General features: G+C 50.8%; 1 protein-coding gene across 1 annotated transcript in view; it reads left to right on the top strand.

Annotated features, from left to right (window-relative positions):
* Nucleotides 1-4,626: 4,626 nt before the first annotated feature.
* ARHGEF18 (Rho/Rac guanine nucleotide exchange factor 18) overlaps nt 4,627-21,740 on the top strand; it is a 49,480-nt gene continuing 32,366 nt past the window's right edge. Inside the window, exons 1-10 of the mRNA XM_027668120.1 lie at nt 4,627-5,151; nt 9,845-9,981; nt 10,393-10,892; nt 12,770-12,980; nt 13,582-13,696; nt 14,338-14,395; nt 14,610-14,654; nt 14,933-15,013; nt 15,395-15,500; nt 16,006-16,180. Coding sequence (XP_027523921.1) covers nt 5,076-5,151; nt 9,845-9,981; nt 10,393-10,892; nt 12,770-12,980; nt 13,582-13,696; nt 14,338-14,395; nt 14,610-14,654; nt 14,933-15,013; nt 15,395-15,500; nt 16,006-16,180 — 1,504 coding nt within the window. The 5' untranslated portion in view covers nt 4,627-5,075. The remainder of the gene's footprint in view (nt 5,152-9,844; nt 9,982-10,392; nt 10,893-12,769; nt 12,981-13,581; nt 13,697-14,337; nt 14,396-14,609; nt 14,655-14,932; nt 15,014-15,394; nt 15,501-16,005; nt 16,181-21,740) is intronic.

Genomic DNA, 21,740 nt, shown 5'->3' with positions numbered 1-21,740 from the left:
CTGAAGGTCCCTTGGGAGCAGGTGGCTGGGAAGACTTGGGATAGTCCTGGCAGCTAAAGAGGAACCGCCAATGGAGGTTAAATGTGGGCACAGATGCTCTTGCTTAGCTGAGCCCTGGCCCCTGGTAAATCCCAGCAGCACCAGTAAATCTTGAGCTTAGGACTAATTACCTGAGAGCTCCGAGCTGGACTCGACGCCAAAGCTCTGTTAATTCAGACTCTCCCAGAAGGATTCCAGTGCTTCCACCATCTCTGCTTCCAAGGGCTTCTCCTGTGACAAAAACCGATGGAGAATTTTAGAAAGGCCACCTCTAAATCTGGAAAAGTAGAGTGTTCTTTAAACAGGGAAAGCATTACCTTTGGCTTAAGTTTGGGGAATGATTTTATTCTTGGAGTATCAGAACTGGTTTGTGTTTTAGGACCCGCATGGATGGGGGAACTGGGCATTGGCTTCATCAAACACAGCTCAGAGCAAATGCTCTTTGCTTGCACTTAAATAAGCCACAGTTTCATGTTAAATTATATTCTGTGAGGCCTTGGGGTTTTTTATTTTCTTTCCCAGTTTATTCTTGCTGCTTCCACCTTTCCCTCTGCATATTTAAGGTTCCAGAATACAAATACTACTGCAGATACCTCTCCTTTGAAATAAAGGATCAAATGTGCCACAATTTATTCTTTTTTAAAAAGGAAGAGAAAGAAAAACCTTCCCCCTTGATTTATTTTTTCAATCTTTTCATGTCTAAGAGCCAAGCAGTGACATGTACAGAAAATATCTTTGAATATTGAAGAAAAAAATTCTTGCTGTGTCAGATTATTGAACAATTAACTGTTTATATTAAAATTATGAATAAATTATCCAAGAATAACTGTTCATTTTTTGTCTGCTGTCTGTGCAGCACCTGAAGGCTGCTTTGCCATAGGGAAAGCACTAAATTAATACCTTGGAATAAGCCCCAATAAACCCAAATAACACAGATCTGCCAGCTCTAGGCATGTGGTGTGAAGGCAATGCAATTCTCCTTGATGGGCCATGCCCTCATCCCAGGGTTCTCAGCAGCTTGATGCCATCGGGTGGACATTGGTACTGGTGTCCTTCTGCCTGATACATCAAGAGCTGTGGCTCTGTAATTGTTATTTTCTGTGCATGGACCAAGTCTTCCTTCCTCAGAGGGGACAAACTCCTCACAGGCAGATTTAAAGCATAGAAGTCAGAGAATCAGCTTCACCCCTGTCCTGGGGTGGAGCTGCTGTAATGAGATGTGCACCAGGAACCTCGTGTCTCACCTCCCATCGTGCCCAGGCCCCTTCTGGTGTGTCAAATCTTTCTAATTTAGACCTGGGTTTGTTTCAACAAAGCCAAGATTTCCCTCCTGTTAGCTGCACCAACGAGGTGAGGGACTTGCTCTTCCTCTCCTTATCTGCTTACTGAAGATGTCCTGCTTGCCTTCCCTTCAGTGACATCACTCAGGTGGGATTGCCGTGGCCATTTCAGCAGGAGCAGGAGCTGCTGCTGGTGCCAGCTCCTCATGGGGTTGCCAGCCAGGTGGTGTGGTGCAGCCAAGCATCTGGTGGAGTCAATATGATGGCTTAGTATTTACTTCCCCGTGACTCCATCCAGCCACAGTGTGGTTTGCTGAGGTCCTCCCTGACAGCTGCTCTGGCCCTGGCTCTTCCTGCCTCAGCCCTGCTCATGCTCTTTCCTTGCCCAACCTTGGAGTCTGCTTTGGACACATGTGGAGCTCTGCTCCCTGACTTGCCCCTCAAGAGGATACAGGGAGTTGTACACCCATGCAATGAGTTGCTATAAAAGCAAGTAGCGCGATTTTGCAAAAACGCTTCCATAGGTGGTGACTCCACCACCTCCCTGGGCAGCCCCTTCCAATGCCGGGCAACCCTTTCAGTGAAGAGATTTCTTCTGATGTCCAGCCTGAACCTCTCCTGGCACAGTTCGAGGCCATTTCCTCTTGTCCCGTCCCTTGTTCCCTGGGAGCAGAGCCCAACTCGCACCTGGCTTCCCCCCTCCTGTCAGGGAGTGGCAGAGAGGAGCCTCCTTTTCTCCAGGTTGAGCCCCTCCCAGCTCCCTCAGCTGCTTCTGGGGCTCCAGCCTCTTCCCCAGCTCCGTTCCCTTCCCTGGACATGCTCCAGCCCCTCAGTGTCCTTCTTCCAGGCCTGGAACTGGACACAGAACTCAAGGCCTCACCAGTGCCATTTCACTCCATCTGGAGTTCTCTTACTGGGGGAATGACGACATACAAACTAGTAATTTAAGATGTTTTGGAGTTGCTTCTTCTGGCACAAGCTTGTTCTCTGGGGATCCTAAAACGCAAAATTAAGCAAAACCACAAAGCTTGAACTTGCTGTCCTGGGAGCTTTGCTGCCTGCTGGGCTCTCTAAGATGCTTTGGGGAGGCTGTTGAGGCTCAGCCAGCCCTCCTGCCCTTATCCCTTCCAGTCTGTCTGCATAGCTCAGCTTAGGCAACCCCCAAACTGTGTCAGACATGTGGCTGAAGGAAAAGAGCTTGTCCTGATTTGAGTCGAGGACAACTCACCATCCCATCAGCTGGAGCAGCTGCCTGGTGTTTAGGAGCAGCCCTGATCTCTGATGCTAATCAAGCTTTTGTGGACTTCAGAGAAATTAAACCTTAATTTCTCTTTGCTCTTGTGGTTTCCTGGAGCACGGGGTAATTGCTATTCTAAGTGCTGCCAAAGCTGCGGTCTCTGAGTAATTGGAGTCTGAGTGGATCTTGTTCTGATTAGGGCTTGGCTGGGGCTGGCGACTGCTTGGGGCTCTGGGATGAGTAGTGTGTGTGCATCAGCCACAGGGCTCATTGGGAAGGAGGGAATGGCTGTGTGGACAAACCTGAGCCTGGACCAGGGGCATCACCCCTCTGGCCCTGGAGCTGAAGTCCCTGTCTCTCACCTGCGTGGATGAATTTGGCCATCACAGGCATTTCCGTGCTTTGCTGTCGTTTCATTCTCTGTAAGACTGAGACCTGCTGGGCTTCGGGTCTCTGCTGCAGCCCAAGGTCAAACCATGAGAGCGAAGACAAGGGACTTGTTCATAGGAGCCCTGTAAGGCTCAAATGGTGCAAGGAGCCCCTGGGCTGGGCTGGGTGTGCCGGGCTTTTGTGGCACATGTACACACACAGAGTGGTTTTTCTCTGAAGGGAACAGGAAGCAGTTGTGGCAATAGCTGTTCCTCGCAGCCATTGCAAGTTCAGCAGCTCCCAGGGCTCCTGCTGGGTTTCTGGGGGTTTGCAACCCCCCTGGGGACTCTGCTGGACCCTCCTGGAGCCCAGACCCTCCGGAGGGTGAGAGGGATTGTTGGGGCAGCACTGGGGCCGCTGTTGTGGAAAATGCAGCATGGGAGAGGTGGGTTTGTTTGTGCTGTCAGAAAGGGGAAGTGGTGAGAGGGTTGAGCCAACAGCCCTCGTGAGCAAACCACCCTCATGGCTGCTGCTCCCCTGGTGAGGGTCCGCTTCTTGCTTTGCTCCAGCAGCTGGAGAAGCCGGGGCTGTGGGATCCAGACGTGCACAGGGAACCCACCACAGGGATTCCTCCAGCCCTCAGGGTAAGTTGCTCCCTGCACAAGCTCCATGCCACAACAACGAGGTTGTCATTCGTCTTCCTCAAGGCCTTGTGAGGAAGCAGCTTGTCCTGAAGCCAAAAGTCCCAGTGCTGGATTTTGTGCAGCCTCCCCCCTGCACAGGCTTAAGGGCACAACGTGGGCTGGGGAGTCTGAGCTCACGGGGAGCTTCACTCTGCTAGGAGTGAAGAGGAGGAGACAAGGTCTAGGAGTGAAGTGTGTCCCCATGGCTGGTTCTGGGGCAGTTCTGGGCTGGCTGGGCACCCTTCAGGTGCTGCTCTTGGCTCCTGCTGCTGCTGTGCCACAGCTGAAGGTTTGCAAAGACACCCTGGCACTGCGCACAGCTGGGTTTTGGGCTGGGTGCGAGAGGGGTCTGTGCCTGGGAGCCCCAAATTCCACTCCAAACTGCCCAGTCCAGTTACTGGGGAGATGGAAGCAGAGGGGATGTGGGGAGGGGTATACTGATGACACTTTGGGTTTTGTGGCCGGGTGAGGGAAATGGTTTTTGCCACATGCCTTTGCACAACACTAGCCCAGCCTGGGCTCCAAGCCAGGAGGTACCTGTGGTTGTTCCCAAACTGGCTGTGCTCTGCTCAGTGAGGCCACAAGTGCCAGGTAAACAGCAGGGAGGAGGTTTGGTCTGGCCCAAGAGCCCAGCAGCTACACTGGGATAAAACTTGACTTCTTCAGCCTAATTGAGGGATTGGGAGCAAACTTTGAAGCCAGTCTTGGCTGTGGGGATGGTGCCAGTCAGGAGCAGTGGCCTTGGAGACCTCGGAGTGGGGAGTTTGTTCTCTTGGGGCAGTTTGAAGTTGTCTGAGATTGCTCCCACCTGCCTCCCTGCATGGGAGAGCTGAGGAGGGCTTGGAGAAAGGTCCTTGCTAGGGGATGGGGACTTGCTGTGAACTGCAGGAGGATGCCGATGTTGCAGATGGACAGGGTTTCGTGTGGTCCCTTGCAGGGGTTCTACCACAGCACTTGAAACCAAGAACAAAGGTACACATGTCAAACCAGTGGTCTTAACTCTTACTCTGCACTGCAGGTGACTCTTACCCAGTGTCACTTCAGGTTCTGCTCCTGCCAAACAGCCTGGAAGGTGGTGATTTGCCATGCTGACAGCCATGAATGGAGCTGGGAGGCTCTGGCAGAGGGGAAGGGGGTTGTGGTGTGCTAACAGCATGTTTTCTGTTTCAGTCTACAAGCCTCAAGCAGTGCTTGGGGGCTGTGTGTGTTCTGGGGCTGCTGATCCCCAGGTCCAGCTGTAGGAAGTCACTGACCCGTCACACAGGTAGGAACGCCAGGGACCAGGAATTTCTCCCTGGCTACAGCTTCCATCAGCTGATACTTCTGACAAAACAATTGGCTCCTCCACTCCCCCCTTGGCAGCCCCTGGGCTGCAGCCCTGCAGCGCTGCCTTAGAGCGTGCTGAGCTCTGCTGTGCTCTGTGCTGGCGTCTCCTGCTCTGGGCTGTACCTTGCACGGGGCTCCCAAATGTCAGACTCGCTGCTCAACCACTCCTGGCCATCGTTTTCCAAGCACTGGAAGAAGAGATGGTCCTTTAAGCGAGGTAATGGCCTGTGTGTGGGGAGAGTGGGCTGAGAGCGCGTTGGGAGATGGGCTGCTGCAGGATGGGGGGACAGCCTGTCCTGGGCTGAGCAGGTACCAAAGAACATTGGGGTCCCCAGGCAGAGTTTGTTTTGGGGTGTTACCCCTCCTCCCTGCAGGGGACACTGCCTAAGTGCTGGTTAATGCTTTTTGTTCCACTTCATCTTCTTTTCAAGGCACATAAATGCCTTCAGGAGCTGGGGAATGGGTTGAATATCAGCCTTCTGGTTTTATATTGTTTGTTTCATGGCTGGCAGTGAGCTGGAGGTCCCGGTTCTTGCAGACAGCTGCCTCTGCACACTGCCTGGAGAGAGCTTGGGGTTTGAGCAGATGCTGGGGAAAGATTCTTCTGGTCTTCCAGTGAGGGCTGGTGAGCACTGCCAGAGCTGTGCAGTTTGGGTGGCCCTGGCTGGGCTTCCCAGTGTCTGACAGCAGGGATGGGAAGTGACAGCAATTGAGTGAACTGACCTCATTCCTGCATGTGGTGCCATGACTTGGAAATAGGGAAGTGAGAGCCCTGACATTTGCAGTCCCGGAGAAGCTGGACACTGCTGTTCTTGCCTCCAAACACTACTTCAGGCTGATGATGTTGGGTACCTTTACCTGTGGCATTAGAGCTTCTGGCACTCTTTCTCCTCCATTATTCCTCGACCCCTCCCAGTTCTCTTCTGATGTGGATGTGCAGGAGACCAAGATCTGAACTGAACACTTGAAGGAATGTCAGTTCAGAGCAGGAGGCAGGGTCCAGCTGGACACCCCACTCCAGCCTCCCCAGTGCCATGCCTGCTGGGGTGGTTGTGCTCACTGGGAAGGCTCAGGTGAGCTGATTTCTCTAACAAATGGATCAGCCTCATGGTGCTCTCAAGCACTGACTGCTTTGGAGAGGACCTGGGTAGAATCAGCTCCTCTCAGCATCTGCTTTCAGAGCAGTTTGTCCCAATGGGGCTTGAGCTGAGTGAATCAGAGAGGCTGCAAATCCCCCTCAGCCCCGCCAAGACCATTCAGCTGAGAGTGAGCAGAAAATAGTGCTGGCTGCCTGCTCCTCTGCACCCAACAGCCAGGCCCCAGGCAGGGTGATAAGGCAGCAGTTCCCTGTACAGTGTGTTACAGTGTGGGACAGCTTATCGTCCCCCTCCCCTGCCTGGGCTGCAGGAGCCAATCCCCACCACTGCCAACGAGGACAATGAGGGGCCCAGATCAGGCCAGGGTCTGCCCTTCAGCTCATTCTGGCACAGGGAGTTCAGCACTTGCTTTCCCAAGGTTTTTCCCTACGGCTCTGGACATCCTGCAACACAGTACGTGAAGGGCAGCTGGTGCAGGGCCAGCAGAGCAGGGGCCAGGGGGAGATGGAATCACTTTTTTTTTCTTGTCTGTGATGCTCCCTGTGGTTTTCCAGCAGTCTCTACCCTGGCTGCTGGGAAATGCCCAGACATTCTGGTCTTTCCTTCCTCCTGGGATTGTTTCACATAGCAGAACTGCCTAGTGCCTTTATCCCAATGCATTTGGCGTGGCCTTTCCCTGGTGGGAATGCAGACAGTGTTTGATGTTGGAGGATGTGACTGGCGTGGTGAGAGCTGCCATCCGTTTTTCCTCTGACGTGTTTCCCTGTCAGCGTCAGCCTGGCTCCAGTGTCAACTGGAGACCTGTAGCATCCGACACCGAGCTGGGGGCAGGTGAGGACAGGACACTGCTGGCAGAGCTCGTTCCAGTGCTGGCTGCTCTGGTGCTGTCACCTGCTGTGACACTCGTGGGTGCATCTCCAGTGACCAGCCTGTCTGAGGGAAAGCAGCAGAGGTGGTTGTAGGAGGGAGGGTTTGACTACAGGTCTGAGTTGGCATTATTAAAATCTCTGCTGGGCTCCCAGTGGCCTTGCACAGAGTTATAGCCAGGGCAGCTCATCCAGCTGATCCCATTGTCCCCACAGCATCAAAACCCCCGAGATTGTCCCAGATTGTCACATGCACTGGACACCTGTCACTGCTTCCTTCCTCATGTTTCACCTGTGGGAAGCTCTGGCATAGTGCAGGGACCAGCCAAACCCAGCTTCCTCCCCAGCTCTGCCCTGGGAATTCCTCTGAGGAGGCTGCTCCCTGCAGCAATAACCTTTTATGGTTCCTGGCCAGAGGCAAATTAAGCAACTGCAATACCTAATCTGCTTAATGTTCTCCTAAAGCAAACAGTATTTGTTCTTGAAAGTGTCATTTTGTCATCCCATCTAAAGTTTAAACTGAGGGAAGGTGTCTGCCAGTGCCTGGGGGGCCAAGATTCCCCATCCCCTTATCACCACGCTGGACATGGATCCTTCCAAACAGGCTTGAGTGCATGGTCCAAGAGACTCAAGGGGCTCCAGAGTTTGCCACACTTGCTGATACTGGGTGACCACCTTGATGGTGGATATAGGGATGTTCACAGCCCCCCAAACCTGTATCCCTCCTGTGCGTGCTCCATGCTGCTCCTTCCTTGTTCACCATCCCACAACGTTCCATCACTGCCTTGCCCAAGCACCCTCACAGCTCAGCTCTGCTCCTGGTGCCAGCCTAGCATCAACTGGTTGAGACTGAGATGTGGGAGCCCAGAATTGCCATGGCTGGTGCTCACACATTGCCTAAAATGGTCTCCCCATGGCTGCAGCCTGTGAGCTGCATGTCTCTGCCTCACAGCCACCATGCTCCCTGGAGCTGATTTATCGTGTGTTGAATCGAGTGTCTGAAGCCTCTGAGGAGGATTTAAGTCCTTTGGTGGGTCTGGAGGGGCTCTGTTGACTGCAGCCTATGCCTTTGGCCAAATCCTGAGCTCTGCATGGCACAGGCAGAGCACAGGGAATACTTTCCAGTCCTCCGTGGAGCTGACTCTGTTCCAGGGATCCACTTTAGAGCTGCACAGAGCCTTGTGCAGGCCCAGAGTAGCCTTGGCGGGACGGTCAGACCTTGAATGGGAGGAAAAAACTTTGTTTTAGCTAAACCTGTGGGCCAGGGCTCTGGTCTCTGTCAGGCCACCATCCTTGTCAGCTCCAGCAGCCACATTCCTGCTGCCTCCCGGGCCTTTGCTGCTTTAACTGTGGGTAGTTCGCTGCTAAAGGGATGGTGAGAACAGGGAATCTCCTTTTTCTTCCTTCCTTGTACTTGTATGAGAGTCCTGGTTCCCCTGGGACCTTCCCCACCTCCTGGTTGCTTCCCTTGGGTCCATTCTTCCTTAGCCTTCATCCCAGCCTTTTTGGAGACTTCGATGGCTTTTACTGCTCACTGACACTTTTAGGTGCTGTTTCCTGACTTCAAAATGCTGATTTTTCATTACAAGCTGAATCCAGATGAATTCAAGGAAAGCAAAAGGTGATGTTCAACAACTTACTAAACCTCTTCTGTTTGCAGGTGGGGCTTAGGAACATCCTGGACAAGAATTTGTCTATTCATTAAAAATGTCTTGTAAAGTAAATTTTACAACCTTGCTAGAAAACCTGTTTCAGATTTTCCCTGCTCTTATAGCTAGAAAGCCCTTAATTAAAATAGTGCCTTCACAGAGTGTTTTCTTTATATATTATTTAAAGTCCCTCACTTGAAACCACCACAGACATTTAAACACACCAAACGCCCCTTAAAACGGAAAATCTGGCATCAGCAGTGTGTAGTGGGATCCAAGGAACAAACATCCCAACTATTCCTCATGTTTGCTGCCTCTTTTTAGTTGGCACCACACAATTCCTGGCTGAATTGTGGAGCTTTATAACCCACAGCAGGATGCAAGATTTCCAAGAGTGTGTTTCTTAACAATGTCTTCCTCACATTAATGTTTTTATGCTTGGCTTTCCTGGTGTGTGAGCGATTTCTAGCAGTTTCCTGCTGGTTTTTCCCACTAGATAGATATGGCCACTTACAGTCTCTTGCTGTTGTTCTCTGCATCTTCCGAGATCCACCACGGTTCTTCAGCCAACAGCCTGGCTGTTTTCCCTTCACCTCAGCTGTATGTATCCCAAAAGAATAAAAAGACCTCTGTGAGTCACGCGATGGTTTAGAGATTGTGGCTGAGGTTTACGGTGTGTCTGGCTCCATAGGAATGTGCTTCACTCAGCTGGAAGATCTACTGTACCATGAAACACATTCAGACCATGGCTTTGTTTCTCAATGAGTTATCAGGTGGTGTACACACCCTCAGGTTCACATTCCTGCATGGGGAAAATCCACAGGAGTGAGCTGTGCTCCCACTATTGCTCTGTACATTCAGTGTTGTCTGGAGTCAATAATGTGCCTACAATTTGCCTCCCAGTGGCATCCTTTATTCCTTAAGGATGAAAAGAAAATCTCTGACAATAATTTTAATTCCTAGATTTCTGCTTCAAAGGTCCATAATATCAATAACAGCCATCAAAATGTGTTTGAGTCTTCTTTTACTGTGGAAATGGCCTCTGCAGCATAAGACATCTGACATGGGTCTGGCTGGGACGGCGAAAGCCTGGTCTCTGTCCTTGCACATGCTGCAGCTCAAAGGATGAGATTTCTGCTGTTACAAAATCCCTGCACCAGGATCAAGGCTGCTGTGGTCTAGAGATTGCCTGGCACTGCCTATCTTTAAGGGGCAAGGGAGCAGAATGCCCGATTGCAGCTGATTTTCCATCTCTCCCAGCTGTCTGGTTACCCGCTGTGACCTTCTCTGTCTTGCAGGGTCTGACTGCAAGCCATGTTTACGGGAATTCACTGATCACCGCACTCCTGCTTTGGAGTATCCCACCCTCAAAAGCTTCCTCCCATCCCTCATTGCTGAGGATGACTCTTTCTGCACCAACATGGCTGAAGAGAAGGCAAGTGTCTTCTTTCCTTCTGCTATTCCATGAGGCAAGAGCCAGGGTCAGCAAGCTGGCTGGTCAGTTCCACATCCAGAGGGATTTGTGGCAGAGTAAGAATGGGGGAAAGGGGTACTGATCCAGATTGTCAGGGAACACAAGGTTATATTACTTCTGTCACTGGGAAAAATTATTCCTGAGTGCTTTGTATTGGTGTTGGGGGAAATAAAGCAAAGAGGGACCCTGAGATGGTGGGGCTGGGGCAGATATGACTTTGAGAGGCAGTAAGAGAGGGTGCTATTAGAAAATCTGATTTGAGAAACACATCTGCAAGTCTGGTCCTGCTCTGCACCTGAGTTCTGCATGGGAGGTGCCCCCTCCGCAGGATCAGTGCAAGGCTCTCAGGTGGGATTTGTTCTGTCTTTGCAGGAGGATTCATCTTCCACAGAGCTGGATGTGCCAGCAGCAGACTCGCACAGCAGCACGGAGGATCTCCTCTCAGACTCTGCTCTCCATGGCACTGAGTATCACAAAGATCTGGGGCTCCTGAGCGTGCCCATTGCCAAAACAGCTCCAGAGACAGCAGCACAGCCAGAAGAAGGATCCCAGGCTGTGCCTGCTGTTTGCTTATTGGAAGAGAGACCAGGAACTCTGAGCAAACTGTCTGTGGATATTGCTTTCTCCAACCCCATTTCCTGCTTGATGCGTTACGGCGAGGCCGAACGCCGCTTTCTCAACAAAGGCCACGTGTGCCCCTGTGAAGCGGGGCCAGGAGCTGGAACCAGCACTCCTGAGTGTCCTGCAGAGGCAGACAAGGAGCCGAACCTGCGGGAGGCCCAGGATTCCTTCCCCACACTGGTGAGATCTATGTCCACCTCTCGGAGGCACAGCTGGGAGAGCCCTTTGTCACCGGTGGACTGCAAGCGCAGGTACAGTGAGACCGTGCAGGACTGCAAGCGCAGAGACTGTGAGAGATATTTGATGTATACAGTGCAGTGATGGTGTGTGAGGCTGGGGCTGCTGCTGGGTGGTCTCCCTCACTTGTCAGCATCTGCCAGAGCAGCTGGACGCCCACTGCTCATGTTGGGTGAGATGTGAAGGAGCAGATGCTAGAGCAGCAAGAGGATTTAATGTCTCTTTGGCAGTAGGAAGGTCCTCTTTTCCTGGTCTTGAGGCCAGGATGAGGATCTCTCATCTGGAGAGAACTCATTTCTGTCTGGAGGTAACCTTAAACAGCATCAGCTGCCCTGATGACCTCCATCCTCTGGCTCAAAGGGAATTTTTCCCATCACAGAGAGATTAAGAGAGCTCTGTCAAATCCTTTTTCTTCTTGTCTGTGAGTTGGCTTGGTGAGGCCTGTGTCTGCAGTCACCATGAGGGAATGGACTGAAGTTGTGTCAGGGGAGGTTTCAGTTGGATATTAGAAAAAGATTCTTCCCCCTGAGGGTGGTGGGGCACTGAAGAGGCTCCCCAGGGCAGTGGTCACAGCACCAAGGCTGACAGAGCTCAAGGAGTGTTTGGATCATCCTCTCAGGCACAGAATGTGACTCCTGGGGTGTCCTATGCAAGGCTGAGGGTTGGACTGGATGATCTTGTGGGTCCCTTCCAGCTCAGCATATTCTGTGATTCTGTATGCTCCAGCCCTCTGCCCTCCACGTGACTGCAGAGGAGGTTGTGTTTTGTAGCATGATGCTGAGCTCTGGGAGCAGAGTCAGGCCTGGAATTCCTGCCATTCTCTGCTCCTGCCACACAAATGCCTTGACCTCCAGGTTCCTACATGAATGCTTTCCCTGCTGACAAATGTATTGATCTCTCAGCTGACTGGGATTTAGGTGCAAGCCAGCGAGGACTATTTTTATCTCTCCTCCTTATATGGTACCTCAAAATTATCTTAGCCTGAAATCTTGGCAGTTCTTTATCAAGCTCAGGCTTTGGTTCTCAGACCTCTTGTTGCCCCATGCGCTGTGGATCATTCACAGTTTATGCTGGAAGAGGCACAGGAGGAACAGCAGCCTGGAGCGGCTGTGTCAGGGACATATTCTGTCCACTCTCTGGGTGATGAAGCACGTGTGAGCATGAGGCCAGGGAAGGGTAATATGCCCCACTCTTCCCTAAGCAAACACTTCGTGAAGCCTGTCTGTGGCAGCAGGAATGAGGTGACTGTGATCTGCAAACAGAACCCATGCAGAGACTAAGATTTTCCACTGAGGTCTATCCATCGTTTTGTTCCTGTGCTGTTGGCACTGCAACAGCACTTGGTGTGCAGGACATTGTGGGCACTGGGGGAGCTGGTCCACCCCTCATTTCCCAGAAAATAATTTCTTTTTCCTTCCACGAAGCTGGGCCCTTGTGGGAGCAGGATTTAGGACATGATGCCACAGTGGTGATGTGATAAACATCATCATCTGCCACTTCTAAATGCCCAGAGGGACTTTCCTGGTGTGGCAGCTGACAGGGCAGCAGCTCTTGGGCAGGCAGGCCAGGCTGCAGCCCAGGTGGCTGCACAGTCTCAGAGGTTGCTAAGAGATGAGTGTGAGCCATCCAGCACTAAACATCCCGGGTGACCAAGGAGCTGAGGGACTCGCTGATGGTAGCCAGAGGAGCTGTTTTTAACAGGCTCAGGACTTGGTGTCCAGGCTGACGCTTCCTGGCATTTCCTTTTCTATGTGCCTGTTGTTGTGACCCTCCTTGTCCCAGATGCATGAGCTCTTTAGGACTGTCCACCCAAGGACATTGCAGGGGCTGTGCCATGCCTGGCACACTGGGACAGGTCTGCTAAACTGGCTTGTTCCTCTCCCCTGATCAGGTTCAGCCTGGATGTCACAGAGATGGGCAGTGACCCAGAGCAGGAGGATGTGGAGAAGAGAAGCCAGTCCTGCCCACAGCCCCCCGTGTCCCTTCAGCTGCCCAAAGGGGTGCTGGGAACCTGGAGCAGTAGCAGGGCTGGCACAGTGATCAAAGTGGAGATAGAGCCGCTGCTCCCGAAGCTCATGGTGGGCCCCAGCCTGCAGGAGGTGGTGAGTGGGGAAGGCTGTGAACGGGGGCAGGAGGGAGAGCTGGAGGGGCAGAAGGGTCTGCCGCATGCTGGGCTCCTTCAGTGCCAGTATTGAACCGGCTATGCCAGGAGGTCTGCAGGAATCTCAGCAAGAATGAGCCTTCTCTGCTCCAGGGCAAACTGCCCTGTCTTGCAGGATAAAGGCCCTGGGAGATGCTGAAGCACAGCCCTCTTTTCCCATATATCTAGCGGGAATTTCCCTTAATGCAGCCTGAGCCTGTTGTCTCTTCCTGTCACTGTGCACCTGTAAGAGTCTAGCTCCATCTACTCTATAATCCTCTGTCAGTGAGTTGAAGGCGGGAGTGTCACTCCCCTTCTTTGGACTCAATGACAATTGATACATGTTATAAAAAGTGAGAAGTGCCTAAGAAGGTTTCAGTCCCAAATGTCACTTGCTCCAGCTTCCCTGGAGCCCAGACCTGAGGTCGACAAATAGTTGGGCCTTATGTATCCTGCATCATAACCCTGACAAAACAGGAGGCAAGGGGTGAGGAATCAGCTGTGATGGAGGCTCCCTTGGTACACAAAGCACTAAAGATGTCCATGACTTTTTACTTCTCCAGAAATGTGTCAACAATGGCAAGAGACTGAGGTCCAAGTCTGTCCCAGCAGCCTGTGAGACCGTTGCCTCCCCTCAGATACCTCTCAGTTTCAACACTTCTCTTCCAGTTGTGGAAGGTTGGTATAGACTATATCCATGGCATTAAATGAGTTCAAGGTGTGATTAAGAAGATAAAAAACTGGAGCTGTAGACTCTGCAAGCCAGGACATCCTCTGCTTACCCTTCCACATGGTCCCAATAGCTGCAGAAATACAAAGCCAAGCTGACTTTGAGTCTGGCCCTGGCTAACAGTGCAGTCTAAGCTCAGTCGTGCCCATCCCCAGTGACACAATGCCACACAACCTCTCTGTGGCAGTGTGTTGGTCACTCCCTACTCACACAAGGCCCACATGTGAGGACTGGCCCAGAGCTAAATGTAGAGACTTAATAGCACAGCCTAGGAAGTGGAGGGGAAGCTGGGTGTCATGGGGAGGGTCTCTGGGGTTGGATCAGCTCCTACCCCTGGGCTGCAAAGCAGGATCTTACTTTAATACAGATTGGAGAGGGGAAGGGTAACATAGAAAATGATGTAGCCTTCACCTCGCCCACAGAAATGCAGAGCAGCCTCTTCCTTCCTAACTGCTCCTAGCATTTCTTCCTCCTCATTAAAGGCAGAGTGGGAGCCCAGCAAGATTAACAGGGTCCAGTTGCATGTCTTGCAATGTGGTGTTCTACAAAGGTAAACCAGGTTTCCTGCTGAGAGCATTGTGTGTTCCAGGTGTTGAACCCCCTGCTCTGGAGGTGCTGGAGAAGGACCACGTGTCCCCAGACCACGTGTAGGTATTGTCAGTCCTGGGTGTTTTGAGAGGAAAGAGATTCTTGGGTGTATCTGAGCTACTGGGGATGCAACAGCAATGGAGATCCCACTCCATGCTGGGGCGCAGCTGAGTAGTTGGTCTTAAACCAGCACTTGAGGCTTTGTGGGATGCAGAATGTCTGTGCAAGGACATTTTCTAATCCCTCCCTTTTCTTTTGCCCCATCTCTGGTAGCTTAAATGTCCAGAAGGTTCTTCAGGAGCTGAAACATTACCATGGGTAAGTGTGTGTTGGAGAGGGATGTGGATGGGTATGTCACAGGACCCATCTGGCAGAGGACACTTGGTTCCTTGAGGGGAAAATCCCCAGGGTACCAGAATCACTGATTTCTTCCAGTGCAACTCTGGTAGAATTGCAAGGAGAAGGGACATTTTATGTGCCTCTTCTGTAACTCTAAAGGTGTTCCTGCCCCATCTCCAAAGACAAGACTTTCTGCTGACCCAGAAGTTCTGCTCTTGTGTTCTTTGCTGTGTGTCTGATGCCTTTTCCCTTACCAGGGCGAAGCAGAGAGCTTGTGTGCAAGAAGGCAGTGACTCTTCCCAGCAGAACATCACTTGGTTTGAGTTCCTGTCTAACGAGTAAGTGACACAGAGGGTAACCCACACACTTCATGTTCCCAGAGCAGACTGATTTCAAGCCCCCCTCCATCTAAGCTCTACTGCCTTGCTAGTCCTGAGTGCAGGACACTGGTATTGCAGGGGTTCAGCCAGGATCGGGGCACTGAATAACACCACAGACACAGACAGAACTTGCACACACAGTTTGAAAGTTCAGCTCCTTATTTGCAAGTGTCTCATTAATAAATGACATGGCTGATGCCAAACCAGATCCTCCAGGAGATGGAAAGCTCAGACTTGGGGTTCTAAAATAATGCATTAATGAACTTTATCAGTGATCTCCCTGAGCTGGGCTTGGCCAGTGGATTTCCCCTTCATTAAGATGTTTTTGTTTTATTTCAGAAATGAGGACAGTGGGAAGAGCGATAAAGCAGAGAAAGGCACAAAGGTGATGAGACGCCTGAGCTCCCTACGGAGCCGAGTCACTGGATCCTGGCAGAAGGATAAGGTGAGGGAGAAATGCTGAATTTGTGGAAGGAATTGTGAAATTCTTCAAGTAGAAAAGGGGATCTGGCCCCAGAGAGTAGTCGGCTGGATCGCTTTTGGGTGGCCAAGGCCTCTGTCTTGGTCAATAGATGCACTATGCCTCCTAACATAGTGCACGGGACAGAGTGATCCCCAACTTCCGTCCCACCCTTCTCTAGGGCACATTCTAAATGCTCCTGTGCTGCCTTAGTTGTGCAGAGCAAGAGGAGTGCCTTGGCTAGGTGACTGCCTGGATCACCCTCTGTGGCAGGGAAGAGCCTGTAGAGACACAGTCAAGTGCTGTATCCTGCCCTTTGTCACACCTAGACTGGACCTAGACTAGAGGGACTTGCTCAAACCTTTGGGAAAAGCACTGCCATCCCACTGTATCTGAACCCACCAGATTCCTGTACACTCCTTTGTAGCAGCGGGGAAAGGAACACGTGGGCAGTGCAAGGCCTGTGACAAGCTGTGTTCTCTCCTTCCAGGGTAAGAACAAAGAGCAGCCAAAGGAGAGAGAGAAGGAGAAAGACACGAAGGAGCCAAAAGAGAGGTGGAAAGAGATCAGTGGGCACCAGCTTGTGCCAGGGGTTTTCTCCAGCTGCACCAGCTGCTCACTGTGTGCCAAACCTCTTGTGAATAAAAGTGGTCTGCAGTGTCTGAGTGAGTATGGTTGTCACTGCCTGGCTCTGCCCCAGCCTCTGCTCCCACCTCCTCTCCAGCCTAAACCAGCCTCCTGGATTGCCTAAACGAGTCTCCTGGATTGCTCAAAGCAGCCTCCTGGATTGCTTCACTTCTCTGCCTGGCTTGGCTCTACCCCACCACCCTGCTTGGCCTGGCTTGATTGTTTCTCCAAAGAGTCTAAATGATCTCTAAATCCTGCCTGGATTTATCCTCATTTTCTTTGGTCATTTGACCATTTCCTGCCCCTTTCTCCCAAGGAGGGTTCTAGGTCAACTTCCCCTTCACTAATTTTCTTTTTCCATGAAGTTCTGCTTTGCCTGAACAAATATCCCAACTGCCTGAGTGTAGCTGGATCTTTTAGGCTGTTTGTCACAGCTGCAGTGATGTTTCAGCTCAGCATCTGCCCTATGCATGGGCACAGGGATTTCTAGAGCATCCAAAACTTTATTAACAAACACAAAAGTCAAATGGTGCCTCCTAGGACCTGCATGGGTGAGACTGTTGCTTTTTACCACTGAGTAGTGCCCATCTGCATGGGCCTCTGTGCTCCCACTGCATCCACTGTGACATGGCTTTGGCTGACAAACCCTGTCCCTCCTCTTTGGGGCAGGTACCCAGGGCACTGAAGAACACTTTAAAAGGGATTGTCTGTGGGCAGAAAAAATTTCTGGAATTGAAAGAATTGCTCTCTTTCTCCACCCTGTACCCTCTGGCAATGCTCGCTCTCTAGTGAGGGTCTCTCAGAGGCTCTTAAGGTCGGTAAAACCTTCCTGGGGCATAAGAGGACTGGCTGACCTTGGACATGTGTAGTGAGAAGTGTGTTTTCCCTTCAGGGTAGCTGGAGGGAAATTGAAAAGGGGTACAGACCTGGTTATTAGTGAATGGTTTTCAGGTGACACAGCAAAAAGTAGGAAGCTTTGTGGAATATTTAGAGAGAACCTAAATGTTATGAGAGGAGGCAGAGTTATGCCTTGTCATTCCTGTCTGAGGAACCTCCTCTGTTTGCAGTCCTGCAAAAATACCTTAATCTGAGAGGATACAACATAGTCCCAGCGCACAAAGAGCTTGGAGCCATGCTCCAAGCATGGCCTTGGGAATGCTGAGGTTGTTGTTAGTGTGAGTGAGTCTCCTCTGGACAACTGCTATGGAGATCTGTGGTCTGGTGTTGGAGGTAGTTGTCAAAATAGGAGTGTGGCTCAGCATATTTTTATCCATCATAAATGTGCGGGGATTGGACATGAGTTATAGTAACTTTTACCTTGTTTCTCAGTCCTTCCATGAGGAACCTGTGTTCTGTCTTGTTAACATTCAGAAGAAAAACTCCAAGGTGGCTGATGCACTGGTTTGTGTTTGGGACTCTGTGGCATCTCCTTTGGCTCTCAGCTGCTCAGGGATGTGCTGCCCAGGATAACATGGGCAGCAGGGCAGCATAGCTTGTTTTATTGTGTTCCCTTTGCTTGAACTGAGGCTGAATTGGGCAGGTTTTGGAGATGTTCATTAAATTAATGGCCTGTCTGCAGTGAGATGTGAACTAGGGCTTGTTGTGTGACAGCTGTTGGGCTGACAGTGCCTATATTTGGATGATGCTGGGCTGGAATCTTTGTGAGCTGCCTCTGAGCTGGTAGCTGCTATCACCAGCTCCCATTATTGCAGCTCAGAGCAGTGTGTGGTCTCCTGAGTAGTCCCTGATAGAGCTCTGGGGCCACCAGGAAGCTGGAGCAGCAGGCCTACTTTTCAGAAGTGTGAGCTGCTCTGTCAGGGCTCGGTCTGAGCTGTAGTTGCTTCCAGGATCTGAGGAGATCTGGCTGCTGCTCTTGTTTTCTTGTCATGAACTCACATTTCACTGTCTCTAGGCCTTGGGCCCCGGCCAGCCCTTGGTCCATCGCTGGTCAGGTGCTGCCGTTGATGTTGCCTCCATGGTATTCTTAACTGCAGCACCAACATGTGGTACGAGGCAAAACGGGCTCATGGAAAATACAAGAAAAGATGATGGTTAAAGAAAAGGATGAGATGAAGCCAGGGAGAGGAAGGATGGGGGAATGATTAGGAAGCCTGAGATGTTCCACTGTCTCATAGACACAAAAAGTCTGGTGGCTTCCATGGCTGTTAAGAATTAGAGAAGTGAGAGCATTTCTTATTAGAGACAGTAATAGCAGGAGGAATTTGGCTTTTAATTCAGAACAAAGAACCATTGTTCTGCTAGAAACATGCATGTGAGATGTGAAGAAGGTAGGCAGCCCAGGTAGCCTGGTATGTGGTATCTTGTTTCCCTGTCTCATCTGATTCCTCCCATCTATCCTTACATCACATGATACAGAGTATCCCAGGGATGGACTGAAGGAGGTTGTGTTGTGTGTCAAGAGTATGGACACAGGAGAGTCTCTGCAGCTCACAGATGTGCTATGAGGAGCCTGGTAGGGATGAAAAACAAAGAGGAATGGTTGCAGTCACTGGGATCTCGACAACAGTGGCCACCCAAACTCTACCATTACGTAAACTATGAGCTGAGAGCCTCTGGGTTTATTGTTCACCTAGAAATGAGAAAGCTCCTTTTGAGCCTCTGCTGTCAAGGGTGGAGAAGGTTCTGTGCCTAAATTAATCTTCTCTTATAAACATGCTTCCAGAGTTTATGCAATAAGAGTTAGATGAGTCCCAGGAAAGCCCTGACAGGAGGAGAGCTCTCCAAGCAGGCTGTGCCATGGAGGCAAGCCAGGGATATGCTGTGGATTACAGATGAAGAGAAGGATTGCTTCCCTCCTAGTGACTTGAGCATTGGGGTAGAGGTGGGTCTTCCACATCCTCTTTAGTTAACAGTCACATCTTTATTACATTATAGGAGAGACAGAGCCTGGGCCCCATAGCGGGGTCAGATCAAACATCCTCCTCAAAAGGAAACCTGCAGCTGCAACCAAAGTTTGTCGGGCTTCAGACAAACTCCTCTTCTTTAAGAGAAGGTGCTAGATTTAATAAATCTTCCTGAACCATACAGGCTATGCTGGACTGTCCTAGGCTGACCCTTGCTGGCTGCTTCAGTGCACTGGCTGATCTCTAACAGATTGCTGTAACAACTGGTCACTAGGACTTATTTAAGGTGTGTTGTGAAAGAGGTTTGGAGACCCATTTCCTTTCTCACAATGGGTAAGTGAGAGGACATGGGTCTGTGAAGTTTGTCAGGACAACATCCTCCATCCATGGCCAAGGAGAGGCCAGAATAGCTTTTGGTTTGGACTTGAAATTTGTGTGAAATTCACCTCTCACTTGGCACTTGTGCTTGCACGGTTTTGTTTTCTGGATTCCCAGTGCAGCACCAATAAACTAATATGAGAAGATAGTTTTGGCTTATAATAAACAGGAATTACTTGATTTTTCTATCCTGAAATTTCTGCTCATAGCCCACACAGAGTCCTGAGATATCTGAAAAGCAGCAGACAACCTGGAACTTTGTGTTTCTGGAGAGAGACACGGGTGCCAAAAACCTTCTATTTGGGTGGAAAAAAGGAGGTTTGGCTGCTGTAACATGATGACAGTGATAAATGGACTGGAAGTCCCACTTGGAATAAATGATTACTAACAGAATTCCAAACAAACAGAGGCTAAACCCGAGTGGCTGCATCAAGCCGTGGGTTAAGGTGGTTATGAGCCAATGGAGAAGGATCTGAAGCAAATGTGAAAGCGGCGGCAGTGCTGGTTGCAGAGGAAACACTGACTGAGCTATGACTGTGCTGACACAGAGCTGGTTCACCCAACTCAAGAGGTTTTAGAAAAGGAAACCAAAGTACACCCAATTCTCAGTGCTTCTCCTTTTCTACTTTTCACTTTCTTCTTGTATCTGGGCAGTACTGCCCATTCCATTCCCTAATAAAACCTCAGGATCTTGTCCACTCGGGCTGACAAATACATAAGGCTGCAGGACAGTAATCTACCTCTAACACATTCAGCAAGAAACCCTTTGTTATTACAGAATTACACAGCATTAGAGAGTTGGTGCTCTTCTCCTCTTTGCAATCCAAACCTTAGCTCAAAGCTATGGAGTTTTTGAGCTGGCTGCTGTGCCAGATTTTGCACTGATTTTGTAGTGATGCCCTGAGGCAGCTGCACAAGCACAGCACATCCTCTCTGTGACAGCTGCAGTTGGGCAATCTGCAATGCTTTACTTTTACATTACAGTGAAGCATAAAGTTTGAAACACCTAGGGATGAATCAGTCACCAAGTGACAGCCAGCTGTTTACCCCCAAACTGCTTTATTTAATGATTATGTCCCTGTAGTGCTGACAGGCCCCAATAAACAACTGGGACCTCATTGTACTCAGTCCTGTAGGGAAGCAGCACAAAAGGGAACATTTTGGAAAAGCTTGTAACTATGAGATGAAGAGAAAAATAAAATCAATTAAACAGGTGTGGAAACCAGAGACCGTATTGGTCCCATGGCAGGATTTCAGCACATTTCAAGCCCAATCTGTGGCAGGTTCTTTCAGAGCAACATGGGAAAGCCGCAGGGTGGATTTTGAGAGGGAAGTTTGTTTTGCAATCGTGTATGCTGTGTTTTCAAGCTCAACAGGCAACTTGGATATGTGTGATTTAAAATACGACAAACTTTTGATCAGTATTGTAAATCCTCAGAGTGAAATCGGGAGGCAAGGTTGGATAGTGAGCTCTTCCCAGGTTTTTTCCCTGCACTGAGTACTCCAGGAGCCTGGTGCTAATACATCAAACCACACTGGTGTCAGGGAAAAGGTGGTTTGTCCAGCAAGCAGTTTGGTTCTACAAGTCAGTGCATGGATCTGCTGGTAGTGAAGATGATTCCCCTTTGCTCTCGCCATTTGTCTGTGCAAGGATCACTGGCAAAGGCCTGGGCAGGCACTTGCTCTTGAGGGCAGATAGGGAAGGAAGCCAGCATCTGCCAACCCACCGGGCCCCCCAGCCTTGCCTTGGTAAGGGTGTCCAAAAACACTTCAGTACATTGGGATGGCAAATCCCATCAGGCTTTTAATATCGAATTATGTATTTCAAGTGCCAGGCTGTGTGCTGAACACATGAAGTACCATGTTAAAGCTGTCACTGGGGATGCCACATCCCAGCTGTTATGGGCCTCTTTAGTTTTCATGGATGTTGGGGGGAACTGTGTGCCCTCCCTGAGGAAAAAGCGTGGGCTGGGGGTGGTCATGCCCTCCCTGAGGGGAACGCATGGGCCAAGAGGAGCTGTTTGCCCTCCCTGAAGGGAAAGCATGGGCTAAGGGTGGCCATGTGCTGTCCCAGAGAGGAATGTGTGGGCTAAGGATGCTTGTGACCTTGCTCAGGGGGACGTGTGGCCTGGGGGGGCCTGTGTACCCTCCCTCAGGAAAGGCACAGGCTATGGGTGGTTGTGCCCTCCCTGAGGGGCAGATGTGGGCTGAGGGATACACACTGTGTGCCCTCCCTGAAGGAAAGTGCAGGGTATGGGTGGTCGTGTGCCCTCCCTGAGGGAAAAGTGTGGGCTGGTCGTACCCTCCCATGAGGGGAAGGAGCAGTCTATGGGTGTCCATGTGCCCTCCCTGAGGG

Source organism: Corapipo altera, unplaced genomic scaffold, assembly GCF_003945725.1.
Source record: "Corapipo altera isolate COAL_440 unplaced genomic scaffold, ASM394572v1 108, whole genome shotgun sequence".
Taxonomy (NCBI): Eukaryota; Metazoa; Chordata; class Aves; order Passeriformes; family Pipridae; genus Corapipo; species Corapipo altera.
Note: the sequence above shows the minus strand (reverse complement) of the source record. Positions and strands in the feature narration are given on the sequence as shown.